This window comes from Dryas octopetala, chromosome 4 (assembly GCF_963921425.1).
Source record: "Dryas octopetala chromosome 4, drDryOcto1.1, whole genome shotgun sequence".
Taxonomy (NCBI): Eukaryota; Viridiplantae; Streptophyta; class Magnoliopsida; order Rosales; family Rosaceae; genus Dryas; species Dryas octopetala.
The window spans coordinates 16,329,844-16,351,590 of NC_141369.1; the positions used below are offsets into that span (position 1 = coordinate 16,329,844).

At 34.1% G+C, this 21,747-nt stretch overlaps 1 protein-coding gene and 1 long non-coding RNA gene across 4 annotated transcripts; one reads left to right on the forward strand and one right to left on the reverse strand.

Moving 5' to 3' along the window:
* Positions 1 to 2,618: 2,618 nt before the first annotated feature.
* On the reverse strand, positions 2,619 to 4,893 carry LOC147287365 (uncharacterized). 3 transcript variants are annotated; one of them, XR_015122002.1, is made up of 4 exons: positions 4,508 to 4,893; positions 3,482 to 3,929; positions 3,140 to 3,193; positions 2,994 to 3,036 (listed from the first exon to the last, which is right to left on the reverse strand). It is a non-coding gene; the product is annotated as an uncharacterized LOC147287365 (long non-coding RNA). The 3 variants fall into 3 exon arrangements; XR_015122001.1 differs by having other exon boundaries at positions 3,468 to 3,929; XR_015122000.1 differs by having other exon boundaries at positions 2,619 to 3,036; positions 3,140 to 3,929.
* Positions 4,894 to 12,630: 7,737 nt separating this feature from the next.
* Positions 12,631 to 16,923, forward strand: LOC147287366 (LRR receptor-like serine/threonine-protein kinase IOS1). The gene is made up of 13 exons (XM_086242074.1): positions 12,631 to 12,723; positions 12,897 to 13,434; positions 13,637 to 14,112; positions 14,214 to 14,346; positions 14,440 to 14,511; positions 14,628 to 14,699; positions 14,782 to 14,862; positions 15,052 to 15,206; positions 15,335 to 15,558; positions 15,641 to 15,767; positions 15,910 to 15,978; positions 16,065 to 16,254; positions 16,406 to 16,923. The coding sequence occupies exons 1-13, from the start codon at positions 12,636 to 12,638 to the stop codon at positions 16,815 to 16,817; spliced, it is 2,637 nt and encodes an 878-aa protein (XP_086098200.1). The 5' UTR covers positions 12,631 to 12,635; the 3' UTR covers positions 16,818 to 16,923.
* Positions 16,924 to 21,747: the final 4,824 nt, after the last annotated feature.

Sequence of the window (21,747 nt, forward strand, 5' to 3'; positions counted from 1 at the left end):
AAAAATCTAAAAATAAAAGAAACGATGTGACACATGGCACATATCCAGCACGCCACATCAGCTTTTTTGACGGAGGTGTTGACGGAACAAGGTAAAATGGGACATGAGTATAAGTTATAGGTGGTAACCTGAGACAAAAAAACTTTCAAGTGATAATATGAGAATGGAAAATAATTTTGGGTAGTAAATCGTGAAATAATTAAGCCCCAAATAAAAGCAAAAGGGCGAGGAAGTCATTTTGCCACCCCGATTTCTCTCTCCTATATGTGCCCAAAAAGCAGAACACGTGGGTGGGCCCCACGAACCTTTTGCTCTCACTCTCAACTGGACCTTTACAACACTCTCGATCATTTATCACTATCAATTGCTCTCACTCTCAATTTTTTGGCCTACTAATCCGGTTTTGAGACCCTCGATCTTCTCACTCTTACTCTCATCAGCGCCATTGTGGACAGTCTAATTAAGTGAATGAAGTCACATGGTTAACCCAGAAAAAGCACTCATTGTCAAATGAGTCCATTTTTTATCACCACAAAAAAGTGGTGGTGAGCAAAAATGAATCTATTGTCAAATGAATCAAATATATAAGAAAAGATACTCACAATTTTTCTTATTAATAAATTTGGATAACTTATAGATTTATAATTATATATAATTAATTATGACTAAAACTCCAAGAAACTCAGTCAGTATTAAATAATATATATACATATATATATAGTAACGGAGAGCCGGGCCATTAATGAAACTATAAAACCAAACGTTATAATGCATTAATGCTTGATAAAATTGCACAAGTACGTTTATGTGTTTTGCCAATACAATGTATAGCCTAATTCTCCAATCACTGTAGTTCAAAAGTAGCTTTCTCAGCTTCTTCAAGATCTGTTAATAACATGGATGAATCTTCGTCATAAAACACCGACTGTCCATCTTGAATACCAGAAAAGCTTTGGATCTTAACAGACTTTAAATAATGCCGCCATCATTTTATATGGCTGTATCTGCAACAGGGAAGATTCGCTTAATTCCCTACACATTAGCTCCTTATATATAAACTGCAACACACGAAAGTAATCAATATATAAATAGGCATGGTGGTACATATACTAGTACATACGACCCAACTAAAATTTAATTTCAAACTAAATTAAACAGCTATTGTACGTCCTATCAAAAATATTATCAAGCTACCTTTATGTATGTGCTGAAAGATGATCGATATCGCCCTCGTTCTGCTGATAGAATGATTGGATGACAACTCCAAAGTAAGCCATCAATAAACTTTGGTGAAATAAACTTTGGTGATGATGACATATCTAGTGACAAATATGTGACTTCTGAAGGAGGATGAATATTTTCTTCTTTAATTTCTTCCAGAGAAAAAGATTTAACCTATACATGTTTCATCAGAAATAAGGTAGGGTAACAAATACAAGTACATGAACATAGAAAAATAAGGTAATTAAGGTAACAATTGCAAGTACATCGACATAAACGTACAACAAAAATAAATGATCAATTGATGAGCTGAATTTTTGGACTTACTTCTGTAGGAGGATGATGTTTTAAGGTCAATTTTTCGTGTACCTTAAAATTTCCAAGATATTCTCGCAATTTAAGAAACTAAGAAGTGCCAACACCATAGATGTATAAGGCTTAAAAGCTTGGTACTTATGTACAGATTAACTACTATTGGCTGCATTGAATTCAATGAAAACAAGGTTGGGAATATTATGTGATCATTTGATACTCATTTGGAGTATCTAGGTTGACCTTCTCCAAGCACTGTTTTCCAAAAAATAATTTTAATGTGATGACTCGAAATTTTCAGCTCCGCTGATGTGAAAGTGGCCCACAAGCTCAAATTCTCAAGAGAGGGAAATTTAGAAGTCAGCTTCTCAATATAATGGTTTGTAACCGAGCCATTCGCGTGCGTACTCAACTTCTTTAAATTACTGCAGAAGATCAGGTCCATGACCACTACAAGAAAAAATTTTATAGAGCACAAGCTTATATTTGTGTCATTTGTTTCAAAAAGCACAATTAATCATGCTCTAATGTCATTGGTAACGCTGCAGCCACGATTATGTGCTCGTGACCGGTATTGGCGTTACTCATAAAGATGAGGCACAATCTTGATATTTGTGTCACACCCACAAAGACACAAATACAAGTACTAATTGTGTCTTCCCTCTGACAATCACGTTGACAAACATGCAGACGTGGCCTGGCACGGTACTGTTACGGACATGGCACATCTACTACAAATGTGCCCAATGAGTTTATGTTTTAAAAAAATAATAATAAACAATATATATTTTTATGAAGACCATTTTGTGTGTTAATATTTACACCTTATTATTTTGCACTTACACAATATATATAGCACATGCTATACACTAGAAATCTAGAATACTATCCTATCTACTGGAAGTGTAGTACCATTAAAACTATATGCATACATGTTATTATATTATACCATTAAAACTAGTAAAAAATTAGTATAGTGTACAACCCTATTAGAAAGTAAAACAATCATTGTAAAAATACCTAATAAAAAAGATTTAATTGCAATTAGTTAATTTCATCATAATATGCTACAAACAAATCATATAGACTAATAATGACAATCAGTACTTGATTCTATTGTGTAATCTGTTCGGAAAAAAAAAGGTATATATTAGTTACCATACTACAATTGTAATATGCAAGTACAAAACACAAGATTTACAAACCTACATATTACAATTAAATAAATAGACTATTACCAACATTTTCCTATTCTACATAATCTTGGATGACTGCATCAACAAGTTAAACTTCATTCCAAGTCTGCATCAACAAGTTTCAAGTGTATGTGACTTTTCCTTAGACTGAAATATTTAAAAAAAAGCAATAACATCACTCCCAGCAGGTTTGGAATTGTTTATAGCAGAAGAGAGTATTAAAAAAAAAAAACAAGCAAAGGAGACAGGAAAAGTAAACCATACCTCAATAAGTTTTAACTTCCACATGGTCTCTGACTTTAAAAGCCTGTAAAAAAATAGACCAGAAAGTTAATAAGAAAATCGACCATGATCCTTACATACAGATACAAGAAAATAATAAAAAAAATTTAAAAAAATTATGTGCTTACATCTTCAGCTTTTTCCAGCCAATTTGAACTCAACTCACTAATATGGCAAAGTCCCTGTAAAAGATTGAGAATTGAGACGTCTATTAACAATACTGTTTCAACCTCATCCCTCTGCAAATATTGTTTAGAACTCTATACTTCACCTAACATAGGATCTAAGTGATAAAGCAATTCAGCATACGGGTCAATGATAACCAATGTCCAATGATCCCTATAATCCAAAAAATTTATGCATTTGCTCTATAATAAACCAACCTGCTCAGTAAAAAAAAATAAAAAGCGATAGGAAAAGAGACATGGAAAATAACCATTACAAGAAAAGCATTACCTATTTATACATACTTTATTATTATGGAAAAAGGCTGAAAATAAACCAAAGCTGCCTTTCTACATAACAAGCTGACAAAAAAAAAAAAAAAAACGCATAAGCTTTTGTTCATTCATCCATTCATCCAAATTGAATCAAACAGGCATCCAAAAATTGAATCAAACAGCCATCCAAAAATTGAATCAACCAGCCATCCAAAATCTCATAGAAGCTTTTGTTCACCGGAAATGTTTAATCATATAATGAGCTACTCTCCTGCTCAAGACAAGAAACCTAAACCAATCAAAACAAAATAAAGAATGATTAGCCACACTTGATAAGGAATATCATAATTTAAAAAAGTTCAAACACATTTGAATTGTGGGGTCGTTGAGGGCCTTGGGGGCTGTGGGGCTGTTTGAGGAGGATCAACCCCTTCTGTGACTGCTTCAGCTCTAGAACTCTCATCCATTGTTGACATTCCTAATTAAAGGACATTGTAGTGGAAATCAGAGGCCAACATAACTTAATAAACGAACCGTGACTAACCCATAAATACAATTTATTTAATAACACCCAACCCAAATGAGTTTTCTAGTTTACTAATCAAACAACCAAACAACATTTTAGTCCCTATGCAGAATAGAACAGAACATATAATCAAATATGCAGATAATCAATTACACGCAGATAACCAAACAACATTTTACTGATCGATGAAAATAATGCAGATAATCAAATTAAATCCCTCTGTTTAAGCCGATAATCAAACCCTAAGAAGTGAACAAAAAAACAATTATACAAAAATCCCTAATTGATTAAACAGATAAACCCTAAATTGAACCCTAACCTGTAACACCCTGATCCTAAAACAAATTGGTTTCTCAACTAAAAATCAACCCCAATCAACCTAGGCACTTCAATTGGACCAAAAACAACTCAGAATTCATTCCAATATGCTCGATTCAAGGTAAACCCGAAATGGGTACAAGCCCTAAAATTTCAAATCTTTAGATTCTCAAAATTGACACGCAATAACAAGGGGGAAGGAAAGCCCATACCTAGAGGATCATTTCTCGTAACTGGATCGAGGGCCAAATCTCGCCGGAAAAGCTCAAACTGGCCGGAGAAGCCGCCGGCCTTCTCAGCCTCGATTTACCGTCGTGGAGCGTCGGGTAGACGATCGGAGCACACCACCGTGCTCGGCTCGACGAGAGGAAGCTTCCAGGGCCAGAGCTGGGCCGCGAAGACGCCGGAAACGGCGAGTCAACGCCAGAGCTCTAAACGGGCGAAAACTGGGTTCTCGGTTTCTGCGCAATTTCTGGGTGATCCGAGACTAGGAGAAGAGAGAGGGAGTGACGACGAGCAAACTGGGCCAAACACCCAGCCTAGCCGCCGCCGGACGCGCCACCACGCGCCGGTGATAGGCGCAGCAAGGGTGAGAGGCGAGAGAGAACAGAGACGCGAGGGAGAGAGAGAAAACTGGGGAGTGAGTTTTTGTGTTTTAGTTGTTTGGGGTTTGGTTTGGGTGACCTTACAAGTAGCACAATGGTAATATTTGTGTCTTATGACAGCAACAAAGAGCATGAATCATATATTTGTGTCTTATGACCTGCCAAATAGAGCACAAATATTTGAGTATAAACTCAATTTAATATTATTTTTAATTTTATGAATAGATTTAGTTACTTCCTCAGCTCTCACACGAGTTTCAATAAAAGTGTTGTACAGTAATAATATGTAAAAAAGCACGAAAATTATGTCTTATATAATATGACACATATAAAAAAGACACAATCACATGTGCCAAATGTAACAGAACACAAATATATTTATATTTATGCCCCTTATTAAATAACATGTCACAAATTCGTATTTGTGCCCATTTTGTATGTGCCTCATGTCCCTTTTTCTTGTAGTGGACTATCCCATTCAAATGAGCATATATGGTACAAATCAAGCTCTTTTAGGCAGCTAAGGCTCCTCGTGCCCTCTTGAATTAAGGCATTGATCACCAATTTACAATTATATAAACGCAATATAACTAATGACCCAAGATCCAAATAAGGAGGGGGAAAACAGTACCTTGGATCATGTTTGATATTGAAGCTGAGATATAGCCGTTTGACAAAGTGTTTGGTAACCAACTTTATCCAACGGTCCACATGATCAGAGGCATCCTTTTGAGTTCCAAGTTTCCCGGTCAGTGTAAAGTAAACTATGCTTTTTTGATAATCATCTTCATGTTCATGGAGTGTTGTCAAGGATTCGTCAACAAAAGTTACAAATTGTTTTGATATTATTGACCTTTTCCCTCGATCGTCTACAGCAACATGTCCATCGATTGGATCATAATAGAAAGGTCCTTGATTGGCATCAAAATAAAATTGAGAGAATGGTAATGAGTTCCACAGACTTTGCCAACTCTTGGATAACAAGCTCATACGGATTGCACCTTCTGTAGGCAAGTGGAAGAAGATTTTCTTCATAATGGCTTCAGGAAAGGACTTGGATGTTCGATCCATTTTCTCTTAGATTTTAGGTAATTTTACTTTCGAGTACAAACCTAGCTCCATTTCTCTCATTATATATAGGAATCCAACCCTAGCTAGCATGGTTTGTTATAGATTCTTAGCCCATACGAACTGGATTGGGCTACATTTTTATGACCCAATTAATTTCTAATTAATGATGAATTTCTGGTCGTTTTTTAGTAAATTTTAAAATGAGGTTGAGTTGACAAATGTTAGCCTTTTAATGAGCTCAATCTGATGTGTTATATATATATATATATATAATGGCTCCTTCTGTTGAGGTATACCTCAACTTATTTATGTTGAGGTATACCATGTTGGAGCCCACACGAGTCGCTTTGTGTCGATCCGAACCGTTCGCAAGGATCATTTTCATTGATAGATCATCCTTGCAAAAAATTAGTCAAATCGGAAATCATTTGCCTATCTAACTTTGATAAAACAAATGAACGGTTTCATCAAAAATATTCGTCCATTTATTTGATCAAAGTTAGATAGGCAAATGATTTCCGATTTGGCTAATTTTTTGCAAGGATGATCTATCTATGGAGATATAAAAATTGAACGGTTCGGATCGACACAAAACGACTCGTGTGGGCCCCAACAGGATATACCTCAACATAAATAAGTTGAGGTATACCTCAACAGAAGGAACCTGTATATATATATATATATATTAACAAAAATTATTTAACAAAAATTATTTAACATAATATATTTGATGTAATTATGTTAACAAAAATTATTTAATCTTTCGTGTGCATGGATCGGTAAGTTTTGAATCAATATTGCATAAATTCTAAAGTCTTAACTCCTAAGTCTAAACCATATTTTGAGCCAAGACCTGATCTTAAATCTGTAATTTAACTCTCAACAACTTAAGAAGGTACACTGATTTATTTGGTAAACTGGGTTTATAAAAATCAGTTGTGATGCGACATGGAGAAAGACTATCACATTGTAAAAAATCAATTTCATCAAAGTTTGAGGAAATTCTTGAACAACCGAAACTGTTTTATGAAAAAAAAAAAGTTGTGAAAAACAAATTATTTAGAGAAAGTAAACTGATAAAGCATAAAAAAAGATTTTTGCATCGGCAAGATCACAAAAATTTTAATGATATTTTGATGATAAACTTCATGAATTAAAATTGTTATTACTTTTATGAAATAGAAGAAACCAATAAATGTACCAGCTAAGAAATCACATGTAAGATAATTAGGAAATTTATAAGTGATCATCACTGACGAAAGAATGTTACAACGATATAATTAAGTTCAGTTTAGTTCTCCTTATTACTTTTCTACTACTATTTGCTCTCTTTTGAAAGTTTGTTCTAAATTTCTAATATATATTTCCCTTGAACACAACCATTCTTGTATTCAATAAAGTTGTCTGAGAGCTATACTAAAAAAAAGTACGTATTTTTGGTAGGTACGTACAAAAATGTTATCTTAAAAAAAAATTTCATCGCCAAACTGTGAATAAAATTAAGAAGATATTCTACATGGTTTCTGCCCCCATTACCTAATAAAATTGTTTCTTATCCATTATTGTATGGAGTGGCTGAAGAAAATATCGTTCAAATCAACAGTTACATGATTTGTAGCCCCAATGTTCGTCAACCAGAAGTGACAGTGTAGCATTGATGAATTTGATTAATACTTGACCGAATGGTGTCAAAATCTAAGCTTTGCAAAAATAATTCAATTCTTTATTCTTTCTAATATGGAATGTATATAGAGGTATACAATATTACAACCTAATAAAACAAGGATATACAAAATATTACAAAGACAGGAAAGCTAACTCTACAAGTAAAAAGAATAGTCCTAAACAAACTAGGTCTCACTTAATACTTCCCCTCAAGTTGGAACATAGACATCACACAAGAAACACCATGTTTGAGACTGTTTTAGTAAGAATATCTGCCAATTGATCTTCAAACTTCACAAATGGAAAATTAATTATTTTAGCTTCTAGTTTTTCTTTTATGAAATGTCAATCAACTTCCACATGCTTGGTACGATCATGTTCAACAGGGTTACAAGCAATCTCAATGGTAGACTTGTTATCACAATGTAAATTCATAAGTTTCCTAGGCTTAAAACCCAAATCTCTTAACAAATTTCTTAACCATATATAATAACTCACAAACACATGAAACCAATATTCAAAATCCCATACTGAATAGGGTGTAAAACACATATATGAGAGAATATGAATTCACTAAAATAGGGTGTAAAACACATATGAGAGAATATGAATTCACTAAAAGAGGGCATTTCACCAAACTTTGGATGACCGCAACAGCCAATATACTACTATGCTGAGAGGGTAAAAGTAAAGCAAGGAATTCGCAATTCCATGGAATTCTCCAAGCTACCTATTTGTTAACTAGAAGAAAAGCTACCTATTTGTTTGGTGGGAAATGGAGGCCAAGCTACCTATTTGTTAACTAGAAGACAACCATGCATTGACTTGACTTTGGTGGTACTTAATTTACAAACTCTAATTATAGTACATATTTCAGGACAGAAAAAAATTATATTACATATATTTCTTTTCCAAATCATCAATAGTGCATGCCGTGTACAATATGCCTGATTCAATGTTTTGAATTCACACGGTTTGGATTCTTACTTATTAGTCACTTTACACAGCCAAATTTTCAATAAGGTTACAACTTACAAGTCTACGAGGAAGCTAACCATCTTCATAAAAGAAAAGGAAAAATTAAGAATATAAATGATAGAAAAACAAGTACACCCTTTTAATTGGAATTTAACTATCTAGCTAGACCTTCAAATTCTGTAACACTACTCATACTACAAAATTATGGAAGTGTACTACATGTACTGGTGGGCCGGCCTTCGGTCTTTGTCCACTCTTTGCAGGAAATGGTATGGTGCTTATTAATTTAAAAAGTGAAGTTGACTTGTGATTGCTACACAATGAGCAAAATCAAACCGAAGACTTTTGCTTTGGCCTTTTTTTGGTCAATGAATGTTTTTTTTTCTTATCGGTACTACTATTATTACAGCAATGCTACACTTATCATATTTTTATACCATAATTTCATATTATCTTACATGGCATTCATATATTGGACACTGAAAATTAAAAAATAAAACCTAAAAAAGAAAAAGGAAATACCCTTCCAGTAAAGTAATGACACATCAGGTAGGATACAAATGTGGAAAAAAAAATGTAGGACAATTAGCATTATTGCTATTCTTAATTAATTATTGTGAGTGAAATTATTAGGCAGCTGCCTCAGTGTGGTGACACGCTATCAATTGACTTGAGACTTAGAAGAATATTACAGATTTGATTTATAACGGCAAAAATTGGCCTCTCAAAAAATTATTGGGTGTAATTGATACACAGCTATAGTATGTAGTGTAATCAATCTAACGTGTAAGGATATTATTGAACGATATATTTATTTATATTAGTAGAATATATTATTAATAATATTTATTCATATTATGATACGTTTGATTGGTTATACGTACTACTTGGTGGTGTATCGATTACACAGAATAATTTCTTCTTCACCTATCACATAGACTCAAATTACAAACCTCATAAAATTGGAAAATGAAAATAAAACTAAAACATGCAAAAAATATTTGGTCCATTACCAAAATTCTGGCAAGCATTGCCCCAAATCCCTGAAAGATAGTCTGCTAGCATGCAAATTTTTTTGCATAGAACCTCCTTTTCAATTTCAAAACTGTCACCTATGTACCACTTATATTATATCAGATCTGTGAGAGAGATGTTGTACATGGTTGTATGTAAGAATTCCTCACCAGCAACACTGTGACTTAATTTGTTCATACATCGTTGTCATGGCCCCTGGAGAGCCATTTTTGGTGCATCCTTTGATAGAAATTCACATTATAATACAAAAACTTCCACGCTTGATTGAATCAAAAGGCTAATCAATGTCGAAAACTTGACTATGTCCCAAATTTTAAATTATTGAACATATATGTGATTGGCATAGTCTTAAGTAATGTACCTATATTATTTTTCTTACATATCCTAGCTAATTAATTATTTGTCTTTATTATTTTTCTAAGCTAGGTACAAGTACTTTCTAATGAATTTCCTAGCAGTTGGGTACCATTGACTTAGTCTTACCCGCTTAGTGTGGTGATCTCCTTCGTTAAAGTGAAGTATTAGTTTAGACAGAAATTCTCGCATGAGCACCCGGTCGTGAGGATCTCATCTGGACTCGAATATTAATAGACGATACATAATGTTTAATATATATCAAAACGTTCCTATACGGTGATATATATATATATGGTGCATATTTTATATATGCATGAAGATATTCTCGTATAAAATGGGCATCATGTATCGTTATATAGGAATGTTCTTATTTAGGAAGGACATAATGTATCGTAGTATGGTATCCGGGTCCAAACCAAATCCTCACCACCTGAGTGCTCATGAGAGGACTCTTAGTTTAGACTCCAATTATGTAGTTGAGTTTTGTATGTCATGTTGTTAATGTGTTTGTGTTTTTATGTGTGTGTGTGTGTTTTTTTTTTGGTTCAATTACAAAATGCACCCATTAACTATAGGGGGTATTTAAAATTGGTCCATTAACTATAAAATATTTCAAATACATCCACCAACTATCAAAAACTTACAAATTAGCACTTCTGTTAAAATTTCCATTCAAAAAACTGTTAAGTGCCACATGGACAATGCTGACGTGGCATTTGTTGTTGACATAGCATACTGGTAGAGGTATTTTCGGGTAAGGGTGGACATTATCTTATTCAATAAAAAAAATTAAGGAATTTAGCTACATTGAGTTTCGAACTGCTGACCACCAGGTTGAAACTTAAGCACTCGTCCACCTGAACAAACTTCACTTCTTGTTCATTTTGTGACATATAATATATGTTTAAGGTTTTACCTATTTTACTCCAACAAATATAAGTATTTTTGTATCTAACCCTGGTCACTAGCTTTTTAGTTTCACGCTTTCCCAGCCACCATCTTTCTCTCAATGCTCTCACAGTTTATGCATCCTCATTTTTTTTTATATTTTGTTTCATCTATAGTATTTTTTTTTTTTTTTTGTCAATCATCTATAGCAGGATTATTCTTGCTGGAGTACATATATTGGCCAATCATCCTTTTTTTTTTTTTTTGCCAATCATCTATACTTATATTTGGCCAATCATTTAAAAATTGACAAGAGTTAGGGAGAAAATACTTATATTTGTTAGAATAAAATAAGTGAAACCTTATAAATATATAATATGTCACTAAATGAACAAGAAGTGAAGTTAGTTCAGGTGGTCAGTAGTTCAAAACTCAATGTAGCCACTTTCCTTAATTTTTTTTATTAAATAAGAAAATGTCCACATTTACCCGAAAATACCCCTACCAGTAGGTCATATCAACAACAAATGCCACGCCAGCATTGTCCATATGGCACTTAATAGTTTTTGGATGAAAATTTTAACAGAAGTGATAATTTGTAGGTTTTTGATAGTTGGTGGATGTATTTTAAATATTTTATAATTAATGGACTAATTTGAAATACTCCCTATAGTTGGTAGTGCATTTTGTAATTGAGCCTTTTTTTTTTTTTTTTTTTTTAATACTTACTACGGAGTCTACGGGTGTGGGCTTTTTTTTTTTTGTGATCATGACAGCTAGTCATGAACATTAAGCTAGGCCCCCTATTATTTTTGTATGCATACGATTAATGTCCAAGTCAGGGCCGTAAAGTCGTAAACTCTCTTGTGTATATGTATGTGACTTGCAACTCACGTTTTGACTTAGCGCACACATAAACACAGTGCTTACAGAGACGTGATACTTGTTAAGAAATAAATGAAATTTACAACCATCTCAAAGATGCCATTTAAGTCGAGATCAAATATAGAATTATACATCAATACCGTAAGGTGGTGAAGAGGAAACTTATTACAGTCCAAAATGCAAACAACCTTGTTTGCTTGTCTCGCAAATTCATCGATCTATATGGAAACAACCAAATTATCAGTTGTTAGATTTTTAATATAGACGGCTTGAATTGTTGAAATACAATATAATTAATTATGATCATAAATTTTGATTTCAATAAAGATTAATTTAATTTGAAACTAAATATAAAAATGTAGAAGAAAAGCTAGGCCCCCTAATTATTTTTGTATGCATATGATTAATGTCCAAGTCAAGGCCGTAAAGTCGTAAACCCTCTTGTGTATATGTATGTGACTTGCAACTCACGTTTTGATTTAGCAATAAAGTACTAACTGGATCTGTAGGTTCATATGAAGTATACTAATAACGACATGGACCATTGAATTTAACAATTCTGTGGTTTATCATTGCATGTCAAGCCAACTAGTTGCAAGAAATTTCTTAGTTTTAGACAAAGAATAAACAGTAGACATGCACGTCTCTCTAATACATTTAATTTTTTTTTTTCCATATATATTACAAGTTGATATATAGACTCATGGACTGTCAACTTGCAAGAAATTCTTTTTCAGACACTAAAATTAATTGACCAAGTCTCTTAATAACATTGGCTTTCTTTCTACTACTTTGGCAGTATATATACTACATGTTAGCAGCTTAATTTGTTCTCCTTGTAGGAACTTTGAGAGTGATGGAGATGCTAAGCAAACACTTCCTTTTTGCATTGCTTGGTGTTTTTGCTCTTATACTTGTAGTTCATGCACAAAATGATCAATCAGGTACATTCATAAATATCCAAAGCTTGAAATATTGATTTTGATCATTGTTTGATCGCCAACGTACTATTTGTCTAATATACTCTATCTCTCTTTCTCTCTCTCTCTCTCTCTCTCTCTCTCTCTCTCTCTCTCTCTCTCTCTCTCTCTCTCTCTGTGTCTTTGTGATCACTCAGGCTTCATAAGCTTGGACTGTGGGCTACCGGCAAATTCCAACTACTCTGAGCCAGGTACAAATATTTACTATATTTCAGATGCATCATTCATAGACACTGGTGTGAGTAAAAGCATACAGCCTCAATACAAAGCTGGCCAACAACAGCAAATAGGTTATGTCAGGAGCTTTCCTCAGGGGACCAGGAACTGTTACACAGTCAAGATTACAAGTGGCACCAAATATTTGATCCGAGCAACTTTCGTGTATGGGAATTATGACTCCCTAAATAAGTTACCAAAGTTTGATCTGCACCTGGGACCTAATTTCTGGTATTCAGTGTCATTCAATAGTGTAACCTGGAGTACCATCGTAGAACTCATTCATATTCCCACATTAGACTACATACATGTCTGTCTGGTCAACAAGGGCACCGGAACACCATTCATTTCAGCATTGGAATTTAGGCCTTTGAAAGATAATACTTATGTGACCGAATCTGGTTCATTGGGACTCTCCTTTCGTGTAAATATTGGTGCAACAACCAATAGTTCATACAGGTGAGTCATCCTAGCTATATGCAATCAACTGCTTTAACATTCATTGCTGCAGTAGTACTGGTTTATACAGTTTTGGTTAGGCCAAAAGTTTTGGTTCATTGGCTTGGCAGCTCATAATAAGCATATCCGGCGCCCCATTTGACTTTATACAATTTTTATGTATTCTATTTGCTCAGATACTGAACAAACACTTTTACTTCAGGTATGACTACGATGTTTTTGATCGCCTATGGGTACCTTACAACTTCAACAAATGGGAACAATTAAGTACCTCGCTTATCGTAGATGCAGGAGATCACAATAGCTACCAAGTACCACCTATAGTAATGAGTACTGCCAGTACCCCAACAGATGCTAGTGCTTCCATGGACCTCAGCTGGACTGCTCCAGATACAACTTCTGCATATTATGTGTACCTGCACTTTGCTGAACTGCAGCAGCTTAAAGTCAACGAGTCCAGATCATTCAATATCACTCTCAATGGGGAGCATTGGTATGGACCTTTCGTCCCGTCGTACTTGTCCACTATCACTGTGTTCAGCCCCTCACCCTTAACTGGAGGAAATTATACTTTGTCACTTGTGAAAGCTGAGAATTCAACTCTCCCACCATTCATCAACGCTATGGAGGCCTACACAGTGATGGATTTCTCACAACCAGAAACTAATGGGGATGATGGTACATTAATCATTTCAACATCTTCTCTCTCATTTTAGTTCATTATTCAAGCATATGCTTGATTAAATTGACTAATACATGAATGCCTGTGAAAATAACAGTGGCTGCAATTGCAAACATAAAGTCAACATATGGAGTGGAGAAAAATTGGCAGGGAGACCCATGTGCTCCCCAAGCTTACGTTTGGGAAGGTCTAAACTGTACCTACGATGGTCCCCCTAAAATCATATCCTTGTAAGTTTGTGCTTTTTTCTTGAGGGCCTAATTGTGCTTTTCAGAACTATCCTTTTCCAGCTTCATTAATAAATTTGTTGAACTTTTAATTAGGGACCTGTCCTCAAGTGGATTGACTGGGGAGATAACTTCATATATATCCAGTCTTGTCATGCTAGAAACTTTGTAAGTATCTCAAGCTCAACAAGTTTGCAAGATACATATGGATTCCATATCTGGTCATCATATATATTTATCACAATTAATATCAGCACTAAATGTATGCATATTGCTTGATTCAGGGATTTATCAAACAATAGCTTAACTGGATCAGTACCTGAATTTCTGTCTAAATTGCCAAATCTGAGGGTCCTGTAAGTAATTTGGATTTAAAGTGTTACTGCAAATTTCTTGGTTAGAAAGAAAGGGGTCCATAAATTTTCTCTTCCTCTGCAGTAACTTGGAAAGAAACCAGCTTAATGGTTCAGTTCCATCTGAACTTATTCAAAGATCGACAAGTGGTTCACTATCTTTAAGGTCTGTTTTTGTCCAAAACTATTATCACATATTTCCATAGCATTTCCCTTTTTTCCCATTTCAATCTCCTTTATTTTGATGGGGAAGAAGTATTAAAATCGTTAGATGTTTATGGACCGATACCATATTGAATATTATATTGTTGGCTAAATTCCACGACTGACTATTCATCAACCTTATTAATGCTAGTGTGGGAGAAAATGCAAACCTATGTGCAAAAAGTTCATGCAAAAAGAAGAAAAACAATGTATTGATTCCAATAATAGCATCAGTTGGCGGGTTTGTTATTCTCTTGGTAGGTGTGGCTATATTCATGAGCCTTAAAAGAGGAAGAAAACAAGAAGGTAAAGCTACTATAACGTTGATGACCACAAAGTTGAAAATTTGGTTATGCATATTACATGTTCTTAGGTAAACAGAGAAAATGTATTCCTATGCGTATGAAACTCCTGGTAATGATCTACTTCTACAGTTGCAACAGTAGTTGCAGGACCCAACGCTCAAACTGATTCATTTGAGTCAAAGAAACGACAATTTACATACTCAGAGGTCCTGAATATGACCAACAAGTTTGAGAAAATACTTGGGAAAGGTGGATTTGGAACAGTTTACCATGGCAGGGTAGATAATACTCAAGTAGCTGTGAAGATGCTTTCTCCATCATCAGTTCAAGGATACCAACAATTTCAAACAGAGGCATGTACTAAAAACTCATGCAGAATAATGACCTCATTTATATTTATAGGACCAGAATATGACTTTACGGCTTAATTTGCAGGTCAAACTTCTTATCAGAGTTCATCATAGAAACTTGACTAGCCTTGTTGGATATTGCAATGAAGGAACCAACATGGCACTCATCTATGAATATATGGCCAATGGAAATTTGGAAACACATCTCTTAGGTATGGTTCTCAATTTTTTTTTTTTTTTTTTGAATAGAAGATTGTTTTTGTCAACTCATAAAATTGGGATCCCAATTCCACCAAGTTTGAACAAACTATTAAACAGAAAAGAATTGGATATTGGTCACTTTTTTTTGTGTAGGTCAGGATAGCAATGCAATTGTCTTGACTTGGGAAGGTAGGCTTCAGATAGCGACGGATGCAGCACAAGGTTAGGGAGTGGAAACTTGGAAATTAAATTTACTCAATACTCTCCTATTTTATGTTCAATAAGAAAAGAGTGGATTTGAAATGCAGGATTGGAGTATCTGCACAATGGTTGTAGGCCACCAATAGTCCACAGAGATGTGAAGACAACAAATATTTTGTTAGCTGAAAATTTCCAAGCAAAATTATCTGATTTTGGCCTATCAAGAATTTTCCCAACTGATGAAGGCACACATATGTCCACTGTTGTTGCTGGCACCCCTGGATACCTTGACCCTGAGTAAGTTTTCTCTGTCATTCTTTTGAGAACTAAAATTTACAAAAACATCAAAGGCAAGGTAGAACTTAATGCAAGTTGAAGAAAACATATATATACTTGATTGTTGAGTTGCAACTGGTACAAATATTGAGTTACATGGTTTGTCTTGCAGGTACTTCACAACAAGCAGGCTGAATGAGAAAAGTGATGTTTATAGCTTTGGAGTTGCTCTCTTGCAGATAATCACTAGCCGCCCCGTGATATCAAGAACACATGAGAGGAGTCATATAAGTCAATGGGTTAGCTTCATGCTTTCTAGAGGGGATATTAAAACCATTGTTGATCCGAGGTTGCGTGAAGATTATGATGTTAACTCTGCCTGGAGGGCTGTTGAACTAGCAATGGATTGTGTGTCCGAGGTATCCACCAGTAGGCCAAACATGAGTGAGGTAGTGACAAGGCTAAATGAGTGTTTGGCAGCAGAGTTAGCTCGAACAAATAACAATAGCCGTGTGACTGAATCAACAGATTCAATTGTGTACTCTATGAATGGGACTACTGAATTCAGTCCTTCTGCAAGGTAATTCTTTGTGCAGAAGGTGATTTTTGCGAGCCGGGTCTTTCTTTCTTCAATGATTTTGTGTTTCTATTTGTTACACCATCTTGTATTCTTGTGTTGAAGCTTGTAGTTATGGTGGTACTCAGCAATGCTTTGCCACTATAATTTGTTATGTGTAAAATGAATTCATGATATAATATCATAGTCATCATTTTAGTTTTCCGTTCAAAAGAACATAAATAATGCATATATAGAGGTCAGTGGTCTATGCAGATAACTGATTTAGGGCTGTTTGGGAGTGTTTCTCTAGAAAATGCTTTGCTCAGTAGCACGTTTGTTAAAAACACATAAATTTTTTTAAGGAAATCAAAGTACTTCTTGTAATTGCCATAATATATATATGTGATATATCTTGCTAACTATGAAGAATAGTTAACACTAGATTATAAATTTATTTTATTCCGAAACATAGCAAAGCAATCCGCTGTAGCACACTCTAATTGGAAATTGTTGATACCAGGTTCGACTCCTGGCGGTGGAAATTTCTTTTTTCTTTTTTGTTTCAAAAACTATACTTATTATTATTTTTGGTGAATAACTATATTTATTGGATTGAACGAGAAAAGGTACTATATAACAAATTGATTGAATGAAAAAGGTGATCTTTATAGCTTTGGGGTGGTTGTACTAAAACCCATGAGAGGATTCACATCTGCCAATAGGGTTGGTGTCATGCTTGCCTAAGATGACATTGAGCTATGTTGACAAGTTTTAGGAATGATAACTACAAACTTTGAATTTTGCAGAGTTAACATCACAAGGATTAATAAATGCAAATCGATTACTTTGAGGCAAAACTTCGACCAATAATAAATTATTTGAAAATTTTAATCACGCCATAATGTGGGATAATAAAGAGTGAATTAAGAAAGGTAAACATGAATTTAGTATAAATAATTTTTAATACACCACAAAGCAACAAAATCCGCTGTAGCACTCTTAATTGGATTGAGTTTTTCCTTCGGGTACGACTCCCAACAGCGGAAACATGATTTTTTTTTCTTAGCCAAAAGACGTTTTTGGTCATTGTACTATAGCAGAGTCGCACTTTGGTCCCCGTCATTTCAATTTACATTTTTAAAGGACTGTGGTTCTATTAATATCGCAATCAGGTTCAAACCGTCAAAATTATTTACTTCAGAGCCAATTTTGATGGTTTAGACCTAATTACGACATTAATGGAATCACGGTCTTTGAAAAATGCAAATTGAAATTACGCACAGGGACTAAAGTGTGACTCAGTCATAGTACAGAGACCAAAAACGTCTTTCGACATTTTTTCTTTTCTTTTTCTTCTAAGTTCAGGGCCGGTCCGAGTATTTAGGTGGCCCTAAGCGATAAAAAAAGTTGAGGCCTTTTGCCCATTCAATAACTAAAATTAATTGACCAAAAAATCAATAAGCAATTTCTAACTTGATAACTATCAATTTAGTAAGAGAAATTAAAAAATAGAACTGATTTACATTAATTGAGAATCGTTAAGTACACAAAAGTTGGAGTCAGTTTTGAAGATAACTAATATATGTAGCAAGCTTTAAGCTGCAAGTAGCAAGCTTCTTGACAATCTATATTCCAAATTCTCTGCTAACAAACCTTTGTTACCAAATTTGAGAGTTTTCTTACTCCTCGATATTAATAAAGGAGACAAAGTATAAAGCAACTAAATCTCTGTTTATATTTCAAATTTAATTATTTATTAATGCATTAGTATTCTCATACTATTAGCTGCATAACAAGGTAATTACTAATAATATGTATTAGGATTCTCACACATGTAAGTCATTGTAAAGCAATCAGCCACATTAAAGTAGTTCACCATAATATTAAAAAAAAATATATATATATATATATATATATAAACAAACACAAAACATGAAAAACTACTTTTTTTTTTTTTTTTTTTTTATTTTTTTTTATTTTAAAGAAGTTAACTTAGAAGTAGGAGGCCCTTTGGGTGGGTGGGCCCTAGGCGGTCGCCCAGCTCGCCTGCCGTCAGGGCCGGCTCTGATGATTACACTGCTCTTATTGATGGTTTACTTTGGAGTCGTCATCCAACCACTCTATCTTTACGAGAAAAAGTCAGTCAACCTATCGATCAGCAAATTGATGTTAAAGGTATTATTTGCGATAGGACATACAGCTGTATAATTTAATAAATTTGGACTTAGTCTGGTAATATTTATTGATGAATTATGGGAATTTCAGGTCATAGACGAGAAGTTAATGTGTCGAGAAGAAAAATATTCCCCTGCTGTGGAGATATTTAGTCACACTAAATGTTGGCGGCATTGTTTAAAGTCTGTTAAGATTCAAAGCTTTTATAGTACTAAAGATGGACAGTTTGGTGGAATGTAATGGAAATTTACCTCGTAGCTGGTTATTGACAGATCTTGAAGAAGTTGATGAAATCAGTTTTGTGCTACAGTGGCTGTCCGAAAATTAGTCCGGTCACTTTTGAACTACTTACATTGGTTGTTGGACAACTAGGCCATATAGCTGTTTTTCTTGAAAGCTAGAACCAATATACAAGTTTGTGCAATTATCAAGTATTTATACATTTTTGAATTTTTGAGTTTTTTAGACTAATTAACTCATTGTTACTATATAACAATTATAATTCAATATATATTATGCACAACATCGATCCCGTCAAGAAACATGTTAATGGAATATGCATAGAGCGGCAATAAGTCAAAATTCTACATTGGTGAGATCTTATACCCATATACTGAAGCTGGGTGTTGAGGTCTGAACAATTTAAAAGGCGATGCTGAATAAGTACCTCTGGAAGTAACAATGAGCTATTAACTTGTCAAGTTTTGTGTGCAAGTTAACTTCCTCCTAATTAAGATGCTCCCAAGATTGTGATGTCTTCATTCTTTATCTAGTTCTGTAATTTTGGACCCCTGTTTCCATTTAACTTGACCGATTAATTGGCTAATTTTGTATGGGAACAGTTGATTATAATTGTATGTTGATCCAATACAGGACTAAAACATATTAAGTAGCCAATTAGTCAAAGTTAAATGGCGGTGTACACCAATCGAGCATGACATCGACAATAGCTCAAAAGTTACCACTTTCGCTGAAACTAGCAATGATCAGCTTTTAACTTGTCACTTTTTTGTGCAATTAAGTTATATCCTCATGAGTAAATTTTTGTGTGCAAGTCATCACCTCATGAGTTTATTAACATTGTACAAACAGCTACATTTCTACTTCTTCTTCTTAGTATTCATCTTCCCTTGTATAAGCCAATCACTTAATTTGAGCCAATCACTAGGTTGACTAACATTGGGGCTACAAATCATGTAACTGTTGATTTGAAAAATATTTTCTTCAGCCACTCCATACAATGGACAAGAAACAATTTTATTAGGTAAAGGGGGCAGAAACAATCTAGATTATCTTCTTAATATAATTCACAGTTTGGCCATTAAAAAAAAAAAATTTTAAACCTGAAATTAAGTCCAACTAATTAAACACGTATATGAGAGAATATGAATTCACTAAAAGAGGGCATATATGCATTTCACCAAAATTTGCATGACCTGCAACAGCCAATATATTAATATGCTGAGAGGGCAAAAGTAAAGCAAGGAATTCTCCAAGCTACCTATTTGTTAACTAGAAGACAACAATGCATTGACTTGACTTTGGTGGTACTTAGTTATTACGAACGCCAATTATATATTGTACATATGTCTGGACAAAAAAAAAAAAAATTATATCACATATTTCTTTTCCAAATCATCAATTGTGGATGCCGTGTACAATATGCATGATTCATGCCGTGTACAGTATGCATGATTCAATGTTTTGAATTCACACGGTTTGGAATCTTTGGAAGCTCACTTATTAGTCACTTTACATAGCCAAATTTTCAATAAGGTTACAACTTACAAGTCTACGAGGAAGCTAACCATCTTCATAAGAGAAAAGGAAAAATTAAGAATATAAATGATAGAAAAACAAGTACACCCTTTTAATTGGAATTTAACTATCTTGCTATACTTTCAAATAATTCTATAACACTACTCATACTACAAAATTATGGAAGTTTACATGTACTAGTTGATCTGGGTCTTTGGTCTTTGTTCTTTGTTGGAAATGGTATGGGACTAGCTTGTTAATTTAAAAAGTGAAGTTGACTTGTGATAATAACACAATGAGCAAAATCATACCGAAGACTTTTGCTTTGGCCCCTTTTTGGTCAATGAATGTTCGTTTGTTCTTATTGGTACTATACATTATTAATTAATTATTGTGAGCGAGGAAATTATTAGGCAGCTGCCTCAAAGTGCGGGAACACGGCATCAATTGACTTGAGACTTTGACGAATATTACAGATTTGATTTATAACGGCAGATTGGCCTCTTCACGACTTCACCACACCTACCTCATATACTCAAATTACAACCTCATAAAATTGGAAAATGAAAATAAAACTAAAACATGTAAAAAATATTTGCTCCATTAATTGGATGGGCCACCAAAATTCTGGCCAGCATTATATTGCCCCAAATACCTGAAAGATAGTCTGCCAGCATGCAAAAGTTTTTGCATAGAACCTCCTTTTCACATTCAAAATTGTCACCTATGTACTAATTATATTATATCAGATCTGTGAGAGAGATGTTGTACATGATTGTATGTAAGAATTTCTCACCAGCAACACTCTGAGTTAATTTGTACATACACGGTGATATGGAGAGCCAATTTTGGTGCACATATCTTTGCTAGAAATTCACATTTTAAAATGATACAAAAACTTCCACTCTTGATTGAATCAAAAGGCTAATCAATCTCTAAAACTTGACTATGTCCCAAATTTTAAATTAATTGAACATATATATGATTGACATAATCTTAAGTAATGTACCTTTAATATTCTT

What these genes read in the sequence shown, in the direction of transcription:
- LOC147287366 (XM_086242074.1), top strand. Translation starts at nt 12,636, where the DNA reads ATGGAGATGCTAAGCAAACACTTCCTTTTTGCATTGCTTGGTGTTTTT. An exon ending in CTTGTCATGCTAGAAACTTT is followed by an intron (nt 14,512 to 14,627) that starts GTAAGTATCTCA and finishes TGCTTGATTCAG; the next exon opens with GGATTTATCAAACAATAGCT. An exon ending in AGCGACGGATGCAGCACAAG is followed by an intron (nt 15,979 to 16,064) that starts GTTAGGGAGTGG and finishes TTTGAAATGCAG; the next exon opens with GATTGGAGTATCTGCACAAT.